We start from the raw sequence: 12,857 nt of genomic DNA on the forward strand, positions 1-12,857 counted from the left end.
ATTATTTATAATTGCATGTATTATATTGAGAAATAATATTTTAATATTAGAAAATTGTTTGAGATAATATTTTTTTTATAAAAATTGGTGAAGTTGAATTCCTTTGAAATTACCTTCCATTCACCTCCCATTTGGTCTTTAACCGGGTATTTTTAATTGACCCAGAAAGCAACCAGCAGTAAATTCTTAGTTGGGCCTTCGACAATTTGAACTCATACCAAAGCCCAATAAAACTTCAAGAAACCCTAATTCTAAACCCCCTTTTAAACCCCACACTCGCGCAACTTCCTCCTCCATCACTTCAAAAACACCCTTTTTCCGACCAGAACCCTAATAATCCCGACCGCAACCGCCGCCATGACAGAAGTCGAAGAAGTCCCCGCCGACAACAACAACACCGGAGACTACATGATCAAGCCCCAGAGCTTCACCCCCGCCATCGACACATCCCAGTGGCCCCTCCTCCTCAAAAACTACGACCGCCTCAACGTCCGCACTGGCCACTACACTCCCCTCCCCTCCGGCCACTCCCCCCTCAAGCGTCCTCTCCTAGACTACATCCGTTACGGCGTCATCAACCTCGACAAACCCTCCAACCCTTCTTCCCACGAGGTCGTCGCTTGGATCAAACGCATCCTCCGCGTCGAGAAGACGGGACACAGTGGGACCCTTGACCCTAAAGTCACCGGTAACCTCATCGTCTGCATCGACAGAGCCACGAGGCTCGTGAAGTCTCAGCAAGGTGCCGGGAAAGAGTACGTTTGTGTTGCTCGTCTTCACTCTGCTGTCCCTGACGTGGCGAAAGTGGCGAGGGCGCTTGAGTCTCTTACCGGAGCTGTGTTTCAGAGACCGCCTTTGATCTCTGCGGTTAAGAGGCAGCTGAGGATTAGGACGATTTATCAGAGTAAGTTGCTTGAGTATGATGCGGATAGGCATTTGGTTGTGTTCTGGGTTTCTTGTGAGGCGGGTACGTATATTAGGACCATGTGTGTTCACTTGGGTTTGCTTCTTGGTGTCGGTGGGCATATGCAAGAGCTTAGGAGGGTTAGGTCTGGGATATTGGGTGAGAATGATAATATGGTTACTATGCATGATGTGATGGATGCTCAGTGGATGTATGATAATTACAAGGACGAGAGTTATCTCAGGAGGGTGATTATGCCTCTTGAGGTGATCTTGACGAGTTACAAGAGGCTTGTTGTGAAGGACTCTGCTGTTAATGCGATCTGTTATGGTGCTAAGCTGATGATTCCTGGGCTGTTGAGGTTCGAGAATGATATTGATGTTGGCACTGAGGTTGTTCTGATGACGACTAAAGGTGAGGCGATTGCTGTTGGTATCGCTGAGATGACGACTTCTGTGATGGCTACTTGTGACCATGGTGTGGTGGCTAAGATCAAGAGGGTGGTGATGGATAGAGACACTTATCCGAGGAAGTGGGGGTTGGGGCCTAGAGCTTCGATGAAGAAGAAGCTTATTGCTGATGGGAAGTTGGATAAGCATGGGAAGCCTAATGAGAAGACTCCTGTGGAGTGGAGCAGGAACGTGGTTTTGCCTACCGGTGGTGATGCTATGATTGCTGGTGCTGCTGCGGCTCCTGAGAAGGTTGCAGCTGTTGTGGAGAAGGTTGAGGCTGACAATGGAGAAGTGAGCAAGCGTAAGCACAAGCGTGATGATAGCAGCGACAGCCCTGCTCCTGTGTCGACCAAGAAAGCTAAAACCAAAGATGTTGAAGGAGGTGAGGTTGAAGAGAAGGTGAAGTCGTCCAAGAAGAAGAAGGACAAGGCTGAGGAGAAAGAAGAAAAAGAAGAAGAAGCCAAGTCTGAGAAAAAGGAGAAGAAGAAAAAGAAGGACAAGGAGGAGGATAAAGAAGAGCTAGCAACGCCAAAGTCAGAAAAGAAGAAGAAGAAGAGCAAGGAGACAGATGAAGATGAGTCAGCAGCAGAGAAGAGTGAGAAGAAGAAAAAGAAGAGCAAGGAGACAGATGAAGCTGCTTCAGCAGAGAAGAGTGAGAAGAAGAAAAAGAAGGAGAAGAAGAAGAAAGGCAAAGACAGCGAAGATGATGAAGAGTAATAGTTAAGATGAGTTTTGTGTTATAAGTATCTATTCTGGATAAAAGTGAGACAAAAGGCATTTTATGCTTGTATCCAACGTCTCACTTCAGATTAGTTTTGTTTCTTAGTTTTTTATATTTATGTTTTTCCTTTAATTTGTAAGGTTCGTTTCACTTAGTTATGGAACTTCAGATGGTTTTGGTTTTTTATGTTTTCTAAAATTCCGCACTGTGAAACTTCACGAGTTATGATAATTCTAGCAGGTTTATGTATCTTTGTTGTTGGGAGTAGAGAGAAAAAACAATAAGAGACTTGCGTCAAATGCAGCAACTACAGCAAGGGAAAGGAAATGAAGGTAGTAGCAGCTGCTACTGATGATATTCATCAAACTTCTGGTTTGTTATTGTTTCTGTGGTCATCTAAACTCTTGTTATTTGTTTGAACATGTGGAATGGTTGTGTAATTAACTTACAATGAAATTTCTGAAATTATAGGAAACTTGGACTAGCTGTGGAAGGACTCGAACAAGAAGTCATAGGTATGTGACTACACACCAAGAACACAGACTCTTAACTCATGTATGGAATGTATAAAATAAAAGGAATGTGGACTTGCTAATCAATTGAGAGCATTGTTGTTTACCAGTTTCTTGGGTTCTTGTCCTCTGTTTGGCAACAAAGATACGACTCAGTCTGTTTGGTTACAGGTTTAAAGTTCTCCTTATTGCCATTGGACCGAGCACGAGAAAAGTCTCCCTGTTATTGCCACTATATAAGCGATGATAAACACGAGGATAATACTTGAAGTTATCTACTAGGAACCAAAAAAAAGATGTTTGAATCCGACGAGCGTTTCAAAAACATAGACTTATTTTGTGCAAAAGATAACTAGTTTTCCTTCTTTTTTCACATTTGTCGTGTTCGTAAATTTGGATTCCCAAATATAGAAAGTCCAAAAAGATTAGCGTGCGTCTTACGTCTCCATTTTTGTCTCTTACCAAATGAATCTGAGGAAGTTAAAATTTCCTCTGTTCTTCCCCCTTTTACCACAGATCCAAATGCATCTCTCTCAACACTTTCTTTCTATCATGTCTTATTCTTTTGATTAACCTCTTTGATTTTTGTCTTGCATGCCTTTAGAATCAGGTCTTTGAGTCCCCCTGACCAGACACAATGGATATAAGCAACGAAGCAAACATGGATCCCTTCTCAATAGGACCCACGGGTATCATCGGAAGAACCATTGCCTTCCGGGTCCTGTTCTGCAAATCAACGGCTACGCTCAGACACAAACTGTTAGTGTTCCTCGTGTGTTTCTACGGAAAAGCTAAAGTTATTCTAAAACCGCTTATGTCGTGGTTACATCCAAGGAACCCACAAGGGATCTTGGCTATGGTGACAACGATGGCCTTTATGTTGAATCGCTACACGAGCTTAAAAGCAAAAGCTGAGATGGCTTACAGGAGGAAGTTCTGGAGGAACATGATGACAGCTGCATTGACTCACGAGGAATGGTCTCACGCTGCCAAGATGCTTGATAAAGAGACTCCTAAGGTGAACGAGACCGATCTTTTCGACGTGGAGCTCGTGAGGAACAAGCTCGAGGAGCTTAAGCATAGACGTCATGAGAATTCTCTGAGAGACATTATCTTCTGCATGAGAGCTGATCTTGTTAGAAACCTCGGTAACATGTGTAACCCTGAGCTTCACAAAGGAAGGCTTCAAGTTCCGAGGCTCATCAAAGAGTATATCGATGAGGTCTCTACGCAGCTTAGAATGGTTTGTGATACGGACACGGAAGAGCTTTCTCTCGAGGAGAAACTATCTTTTATGCACGAGACGAGACATGCGTTTGGTAGAACGGCTCTGCTTCTGAGCGGAGGAGCTTCTCTCGGTGCTTTCCATCTCGGTGTGGTGAAGACCCTTGTGGAACACAAGCTGTTGCCGAGGATTATAGCCGGTTCAAGCGTGGGGTCTGTGATGTGTGCGGTCGTTGGGACGAGGTCGTGGCCTGAGTTACAAAGCTTCTTTGAAGGCTCTTGGCACGCGTTGCAGTTCTTTGACCAGATGGGAGGGATCTTCACTATTGCGAAACGTGTTATGACTCAAGGTGCGGTTCATGAGATCAGGCATTTGCAGTGGAAGCTGAGGAACCTCACTAACAATCTCACGTTCCAAGAAGCTTACGACATTACAGGACGTATCCTGGGGATTACAGTTTGTTCGCCGAGGAAGCACGAGCCGCCTAGATGTCTTAACTATCTGACATCTCCTCATGTGGTGATATGGAGTGCAGTGACTGCTTCTTGTGCCTTCCCGGGTCTTTTTGAGGCTCAAGAACTCATGGCTAAAGATAGAACTGGTGAGATTGTTCCGTATCACCCACTCTTCAACATGGATCCTGGAGAGAACTCAGGAGCTTCGGTTAGGCGCTGGAGAGATGGTAGTTTGGAGATGGACTTGCCGATGATACAACTCAAAGAGCTTTTTAATGTTAACCATTTCATTGTGAGTCAAGCTAACCCTCACATCGCACCTTTCTTGAGGATGAAGGAGTTTGTGAGAGCTTGTGGAGGCAGATTTGCAGCAAAGGTATGGTTTGTTTCACAAGTAATAGACAAAAGTTATGATTCATTTCTCGTAAGTCAATCTACTGTTCTACATAGCTTGCTCAACTAATGGAGATGGAAGTGAAGCATAGATGTAATCAAGTGCTAGAGCTCGGGTTGCCTCTGAGAGAAGTAGCGAAGCTATTTGCTCAAGAATGGGAAGGGGATGTCACTATCGTCATGCCAGCCACTATTTCTCAGGTAAGCAAAACAAAATTCACTGTAATCCTGTTCTTGTAATAATTTAAGAATGGGCAAAACTGCAGAATCGAAACCCAAACCGAACAGAAATCAAATGAATCCGAACAAAACCCGAACCGAACAGAAATCTAATGAATCTGAACAGAACTGGACTGGACGGTTTATAAATTTTGAATAGGTCTTGTTTTACAATATTTTAGGTTTTAGTTTTATCTATGTATCCAGAAAATCCCAAAATTTTCATAAATTAAAAAAAAGGAACATTATACCAAACTTGAATTTAATCCAACAAATAACATGAAATTATGAAATATCCAAATGAGTACAAAATAATTATTTAAACCATAAATAAATAAGTGAAATATTCAGTTTAATGTATAATTTGGTATTTGATCATAAATTTTTTAATTTGTATGTCACTATGTTGTATACATATTTCCTATAAGTTTTTATTCAATAATTTTGAAGTTTAAAATATTTTTAGATATCGGAACCAAACCCACTAGAATTCAAAATCGAATTTCATCTTAATAGCGCCAAATTTACGCCTCATGTGAGTTTCATGATTAATCATGTCCTGGACTCTTCCCCTGTGTGTTTCATATTGCAGTACTTGAAGATCATACAGAACCCATCAAACGTAGAGATCCAAAAGGCGGCAAACCAAGGAAGGAGATGCACGTGGGAGAAGCTGGCAGTCATCAAAGCAAACTTCGGAATCGAGCTCGCCCTCGACGAGTGCGTCGCCGTCCTCAACCACATGCGCCGCCTCAAACGCACCGCACAAAGAGCAGCAGCCGCCGCCTCCGCCTTATCCTCCTCCTTATCCTCCTCCCACCATCACCACCACCATCCTCATCCTCTACCCGTGGGACCCACACGGTTCAACGCCTCCAAGAGAATCCCTTCCTGGAACTGCATCGCCCGCGAGAACTCAACCGGTTCCGTCGACGACGACGTCCTCTCCGAAGCCGCCCTGCTCTACCAGCAGCTCGTGGTCAACCGAGGCGGTAACTGCAACGGCTCGCACGACGGAGACTCGCCGGAAGCTGGTGACTGGACGAGGTCCGGCGGACCGTTGATGAGGACCACGTCGGCTCAGATGTTCATGGACTACGTGCAGAATCTTGAAGGTGCTGAACAAGGCGTCGAGTTGAACGGAGACGCTGCTGCGAGGAGCATCACTGTGGCGGAAGGGGATTATCTGCAGACGGGGAGGACGCATAACGGATTCGTGTTGAATCTTGTTAGGGGGGAGAGTTTGAGGAGGAATAATAATCAAGACGTGGAGGATAGGCTAAACGTGGATGAAGCTCCCGAGTGCGTGCAGCTTGATTCGCCCGAGAAGGATATCGATAGAGGCAGCTCGGCGTCTGAAGACGGAGACGCGGAGGTGGTGGTGGATACGAATGTAAGCCACGAGGAGTGAGAGAATGTTTCCTTCTTTTTGGAAAGGACTATAGGTTGTAAATCTTTTACGGTTACTTTCAAATTTTGTATGTGTACAGTCCTTTGTATTTTGAGAAAATGTTTTATTTTTAGAGACCAAACTTTTTCCTGAATTAATTTTTCACTATTATACATATTTAATTGCTCGACCATGATTATCTACCAAATTTTTTATGTATCAGATTTTGGAAAAACATCGGTGAAGCAAGCAGAATGGTTTGGATTTAACCTATTGTATGTACACGTTTAGATTGTAGTGAAGTTAACACAATATATATGGTCAGTTTAGTTACAATAAAAAGTGAATTAAATTTTAACACAATACTGATCATTTAATTTGAATTGTATATATTTATAATCATATGTATTTAACTTAGATTAAAATTTTTGATAATAGAAATAGTTATACGGCCACTTAAGATCTGCGACTTACGCGTAATGAACATTGTATATCCAAATTATTTTTACATATAATATATAAAATTAAAAATTAAGTAACTATATTTATTATAAAATAATAAATATACATTGAATAATTGAAAAGTAAATAACTATTACGTATATAATTAAATTTGTACATGCACATAAAAAAAAAACAGCACTGTTATTTATTTACATTCATTTTATTAATTCAAACAATCATTAATTTTATTTAATATGGTATATAATTAAGTTTAAATGATATTAACACATATATATATATATATATAAACAAAAAATTTGAATTATTGATAACAAAAATTTTCATTATTGGATGTTTAGTAGTTTTTTAAAAATTATATTTAAAAAATCAATGCAAATTTAAAATTTAAATATCAATATTGTTCACAGCTTTATATCAAAATATATATATTTGTTCAAAGCAAATTTTGATATTAAAATATTTTATATGGTATGTGGTTTAATTTAGATGATATTAATATATGTATATATATCTTTTAATTCTAATAGTTATTAAATGAGACTTCATATTTATATGATTTTTTAATCCTTTGTCTTTCATAACAAAAATTTAACCGTTGATAATCAAAACTTTCAGTGCGAAACTTTTAGTAGTTTTAATAATTTATAGTTATTTTAAAAAATTTAAAATATAACATATAAATAAAAATATTTTTTTATTATATGGTTAATATGATTGTTTAACTTATTTTAATAATTTAAAGTTAAACAAAAATGATAGAAGATAGACAAATTTTTACTAAAACTTTATTATTCAAATTCATTAACTATTATATATAGTTTAGTTACATTATAAAATTCCATGATTTTCATTTAAAGAAATAATGAAAATATTAATAATTAATTTAATAAAAGTTTATTATAAATTTAGATAGACCAACATATAATATAATTGTGGGATAACACATGAATACTTCAAATATTTTAATGTTTCTCAAATAATATATAGGGCAATTCTCTTAAATAATTTATTTTAAGTTTTTGTCACAAAAATAGCCCTTAGAAATAAAATGACAAAACCCCTTTTTGTTTTGGAAATTTTAATTTTAATTTTTAATTTTTTGAAATTTGAAACTCCACCACTAAACCCACCTCTTAACTCTAAACCCTAAATCTTAGATTAGTTAACACAAGGGTTATAAATTCATACTAGATTTTGATCCGCCCTTAAAAAGGGCGGGTATATTTTTTGTTGGAAATAATATTTTATGTAATAAAAATTATGATTTTTGATAAATTATATATTTTAATTTTTATAAAATTTATTTTAAATTTGATTATATGACTTATTTTGTTATTTTAAATATGACTAAATTTTAGAAGACTCTAAATAATTCTAACCCGTAATATGATTTTATCTATTTAACCCGAAGTTAAATTTATTTTACACTGATTTTTTATTTAAATAAAATATTTTATATCTTCAACACTCTCTGTATTGAAAAAATCATTTGTGTGTTTCAAAACATTTTCTATAACTATATTAAATTTAGTTTATGTGATTTAGTTTTTATTTTAAATGAAGCTATCTTTTAAAGAGTTGAGATAATTCAGACCCGTATTATAATTTTGTTGATTTAATCATTTGTTATTTCAACTTAATTTTATTTTTAAGTTTCATTTAATAAATGCTTTCAAATAATTAATAATGTAAAAGATTTTTTGGAAAGATATGGTGCAAATATTTATGAAACAAAATTTTCAAAAAGGCTAAAAATTGGATTATATTAAATATTCTTTAATATAATTACAAAATAATGACTTTTTGATTGATTTCAAACAATGCTGGTAAAATGGTACATGCAATTTTTGTAATTACTTAGAAATTTTTGTAATATGCTTTAATAGTATAGATAATTTAAATGGTTACTAAACAGAATCTAAAATTTCAAGTCCATCGATTCAAAAGTTTCAAGCCCATTTTGTTTTAATAATACACTGAACAAAGATATTGGGCTGTCAATTTATTTTAAGACTATGTTGGGCTTTTAATGGCCGAATTTCATTTTTAATTGACTTATTCTTGGGTTCACCCTAGGGGGTAAACCCTTAGGTTCACCCTAGGGGGTAAACTCTTAGGTTCACCAACCAATAGGATTTAAGTATTTTTTATTTAATATCTTTTAAAAATGAAAACAAAATCTTGTTAAATTATATTATGTTTTTAAAATAAATAATTAAAAATAAATAAAAATAGTAGTAATTGAAAAAAAGATTTTTTTTTTAATTTTTAAAAACTATGATTCATCCAAGGGTTTAAAGTTTACCCAAGGGTTCCGGGTTTCCCAAGGGTTCCGGGTTTCCCAAGGGTTTAGGGTTTAGGGTTTAGTATTTAGGGTTTAGGGTTTAGTATTTTGGATTTAGAGTTCTTATTAAAATTTTTTTTTTGCAACTACAACTGTTTTTATTTATTTTTAGCTATTTATTTGAAAACATAATATAATTTAACAATATTTTGTTTTCTTTTTTAAAATAGATTAAATATGAAATACTTGAATTCTATTGGTTGGTAAACCTAAATGTTCACCTTAGGGGGTGAACCCAAGAATAACTCTTTTTAATTACACGATTTCATTTAAAAAGAAAAGGAAATGGGATGTTTTTGTAATTTCCTTGAAAAGTCAGGGGTATATTCATAAACTGTTTTCTGCTTTAATAGTATAGATTTATCTTTAAATAACATTTCTTTTGATCATTTTTCTATTTGTTGGGATGCTATTTTGTGACAAAATTTTAAAAATAGTTATCTAAATGAATTTCTCTAATATATAAGGGATATGTATACCAATAAATTGAGGATTGAGTAATCTACTGTTTATATATACGCAAGAATAATTCTATTGTTTTGTGATAAAAGGTTTCATTGATTACAAAAAAACAAATAAATTGTTGTTTTTAACCATCTACATAAATATATGTAACTCACGATCTTCATCAATATATATGACCCTTGTTTGTAGCCTTCTTCTCTTCTCATTTTTTCCACTTTTCATGGAATAAACGCTTACAATTGTTGGCATATACATATTCACAGATAAAAAAGACTACAACAATTAGATCTTGAAGAAATATGTTTATCATAACTACAAAATGATCGTTCTATAAAACCCTAGAAGTGGTGGCCCTGGTGGTGATGATGATAAATTGTTGATGGGCCATGATGATGATGATGCAGGCTCATTTCATCTCCAAGATCCGGATTTATAGCTCCAAGATTAAGATAAACCAATCTTGAATCCAAACTGCTCCCGCTCGTGTGTTCGTTTTTCATCCTAGGGTAGATCATAGTGTTGTTATCGTTATTGTTATTTTTGTTCCCTTCTTCTCTGGAAATCACCAATGCTGCAGACTGGACCAGCTCAAGACAAAGCCTGAGCTTATTAGGTTCAATGTGCGTCATCAATCCAGGAATTGCCCCCCTAAACAAGAAATCCGACGTTAGGGTTCTAAGGATGTCAAGAGGAGTGATACCATCAACTGTTTGGGCGTTTGGATCAGCATGGTGGTCGAGTAAGACAGACACCATATCCGGAGAGGCCATCTCTGCCGCAATGTGGAGTGCGGTTTTCCTGGTGGGACCTGCCGGATGGTTCACATCGGCTGCTCCAAGCTCAAGAAGTGCCTTCACAACCTCTCTACTACAATTCTCTACCGCGTAAAACAAAGCTAATGACTCGTCTAGATTGAGTCCTTCTCCCATAACCATTAGCTTCACGAGCTCAACATCTGAGGAGTCTAATGCTCGTCTCATCCTCTTGATCTTCTGGTCCTCTCGGCTCAGAGCCGAGGTTAGGTCATGTTGGTGAGGCACTAGCATTAGGGAACATAGAGGTATGGATGATTTGAGACGAAGCTCCTCAACCTTGGCTACGAGTTCGATTGGGAGATGTTTGGCTAGAATCTCTGTTGGAAGACCGGATTTGGCGACTAGGCAAGAGCAAGTCGTCAATAACTGATGCATGTCTTGATTTCTTGAAGCAATTAGCACTTTCATCACGTCTTCAATGGAGGCTTTCTCCACCATGCTTGTCAAATGTTTCTGTGATTATTAAAAAGAAAAAAGAAAAGGAAATTTAAGACAAAGTGTTCAATTTGAAGACACTATCCACCACTTATTTTCTATTTGCATCAATATACATGTGTTCATTGTAAAGGATTACTCAAAGTTAAGAAACTATTCACCAAGGCTTTTCGTTGTATCTAAATCGAAATGAGGAAAGTGGGGTAAGACCATCATACGACAACGACCTAATGATGGCCTATAGAATGATAAAATCTTTTGATTTTGATCATTGCATTTGTTGAATTTCTGAACGTAAATGGCCGTTCCATACATATATGTCATAGTAAATTCATGCAAAATCGCATAATGATCATGTCAATCCTCTTAACCCAAAAAGATATAATGTCATTTTCTAAATTGTTGGGTTACTAATAAAATCCCTATTATTAGTCAAAGTTACTATTTTCAAATATATATATTATATATATATATATATATATATATATATATGAGATAATGAGTTTGGATAATGGAAGAAAGAAAACCACAAAAAGTTACTAATTGAGTAGTTTTTTTCTTTATGCAACACAACCATCAATTCATACCGACGTTGTCCTGAAATAAAGTATCAGTACGTGAAATGCGAGAAATCTTTAACCTTAGTTATACATGAAATCTATATAATACAAACTCTACTTATCTATTTCTATTCTTATATACGTGTAGCATCACTAGGGTTTCAAATTTTAACTCAACGGAACTGACCCAAACCGAAGCCGAATCAGAACAGTTCATTACCAGGATTAAATATCAAGAATCATTAACCTAACAAAACTTCCTTAATTAATTAGAACCTGAGTAAGCAACGCGAGCTGCTCAACTCCAAAATAACGAGCGGCGGCTAAGATATCTAAGGAGAGATCAACGGCGGCAGTGCACTGCGTGTGCCAACATTCTCTATCTCCACAGTTTGATCTTGACTCGTGCTTATGCGGTACGATTGAGACTTGACCACTGTATAAGAACTGAAGTAGAAGCAAGAAAACTTCGTAACTAACAGAGTTAACAGGTACGACTCCTCCCACTGAGGCCACTCTGGCTCCTGAGCTGAACGGTTGCTGTTTGTGGAGGATCAGATCCGTAGAAAAATTTGCGGAAGAAGAGGCTACGTGCAGCGAGGATGCAGCGGTGACCGTGGACTAGACGACCTTCGACGCTGAAAGTGACGTCAGAGAAAGCTTGACCGTTGATTTAAAGGTTGAGGTAATCTAATGACAGAGATTCCTCGACACTACTAGTCATCGCTGCTGCTTATTCTTTCTTTTTTTTTGTAGTATAACTTAGGGTTTCAGAGTACTATAAAAATACTCTCCTTTGATTGGTAAGCTATAGAAAATGAAAAATATAATTTGTTTTCTTGAAATAAAAAATCATGCAAGTGAAAGTGGGTCAAGCTTTTATCTTGAGAAGCTCATGGAGAAGATGAAGAAGAGAGGGAGAAAGACTATAGTGTTTGGGAGATTGGTCTTTGTGTATAGATATACAGTATAGAGAGAGAGAGAGAGAAAGAGACAGAGATCTGAATAGGCGGACCAAGGGGTCTCTAATTAATTTATAATAAATTAAGACGATGAAATGATTAATGTCCACGTGTGTGCTTTCTTTTATTGGCTGGTAACAGTTGGAGTTTTGAAAAATTTCTGTGATAATCATTTGTTACTAAAATTAGAAGATAACAATAGGGTTTTACTTAACATATACTATTATTAGTTTTGTAAATGAAAAAATAAAAACAATGAGGGAGAGACTCATTATAACATGATCAAGAGATATTAGTCCTGGGATTCTGCCCCGAACCGATTGGTCCGACCCGAACCGAACCGAGATTTAGGGTGATCGGTTATTGTCCGGTTCATAGAGAGGAACCGATCGGCAAAGCTTTTAAAATAAATCGGTTTTGTCATCGGTTCGGTTCGGTTCTCTATAACCGAATGGATAACCGAAAAATTAACCTAACTATATATACCTAATCTAAAACAGAAACCTAACCTATCAACAAATCTAAAATCTTATTCGGCGT

General features: G+C 36.9%; 2 protein-coding genes and 1 pseudogene across 5 annotated transcripts; 2 read left to right on the plus strand and 1 right to left on the minus strand.

The window, feature by feature from the left end:
• Positions 1-286: 286 nt before the first annotated feature.
• On the plus strand, positions 287-2,258 carry LOC108818330 (H/ACA ribonucleoprotein complex subunit 4). Its single transcript, XM_018591278.2, has one exon. The coding sequence runs from the start codon at positions 358-360 to the stop codon at positions 2,071-2,073; it is 1,716 nt and encodes a 571-aa protein (XP_018446780.2). The 5' UTR covers positions 287-357; the 3' UTR covers positions 2,074-2,258.
• Positions 2,259-2,314: 56 nt separating this feature from the next.
• LOC108817315 (triacylglycerol lipase SDP1L) lies at positions 2,315-6,446 on the plus strand. 4 transcript variants are annotated; one of them, XM_056990755.1, is made up of 5 exons: positions 2,315-2,449; positions 2,549-2,592; positions 2,761-4,645; positions 4,720-4,863; positions 5,474-6,446. In XM_056990755.1, the coding sequence occupies exons 3-5, from the start codon at positions 3,227-3,229 to the stop codon at positions 6,290-6,292; spliced, it is 2,382 nt and encodes a 793-aa protein (XP_056846735.1). In that variant the 5' UTR covers positions 2,315-2,449; positions 2,549-2,592; positions 2,761-3,226; the 3' UTR covers positions 6,293-6,446. The 4 variants fall into 4 exon arrangements, with proteins under 4 accessions (XP_056846735.1, XP_056846736.1, XP_056846737.1 ...); XM_056990756.1 differs by having other exon boundaries at positions 3,194-4,645; XM_056990757.1 differs by having other exon boundaries at positions 2,330-2,409; positions 3,194-4,645.
• A 3,240-nt stretch (positions 6,447-9,686) lies between these two features.
• On the minus strand, positions 9,687-12,329 carry LOC108815870 (regulatory protein NPR6-like; annotated as a pseudogene).
• Positions 12,330-12,857: the final 528 nt, after the last annotated feature.

The sequence above is a fragment of the Raphanus sativus genome, chromosome 7 (genome assembly GCF_000801105.2).
Source record: "Raphanus sativus cultivar WK10039 chromosome 7, ASM80110v3, whole genome shotgun sequence".
In the NCBI taxonomy this organism is placed as follows: Eukaryota; Viridiplantae; Streptophyta; class Magnoliopsida; order Brassicales; family Brassicaceae; genus Raphanus; species Raphanus sativus.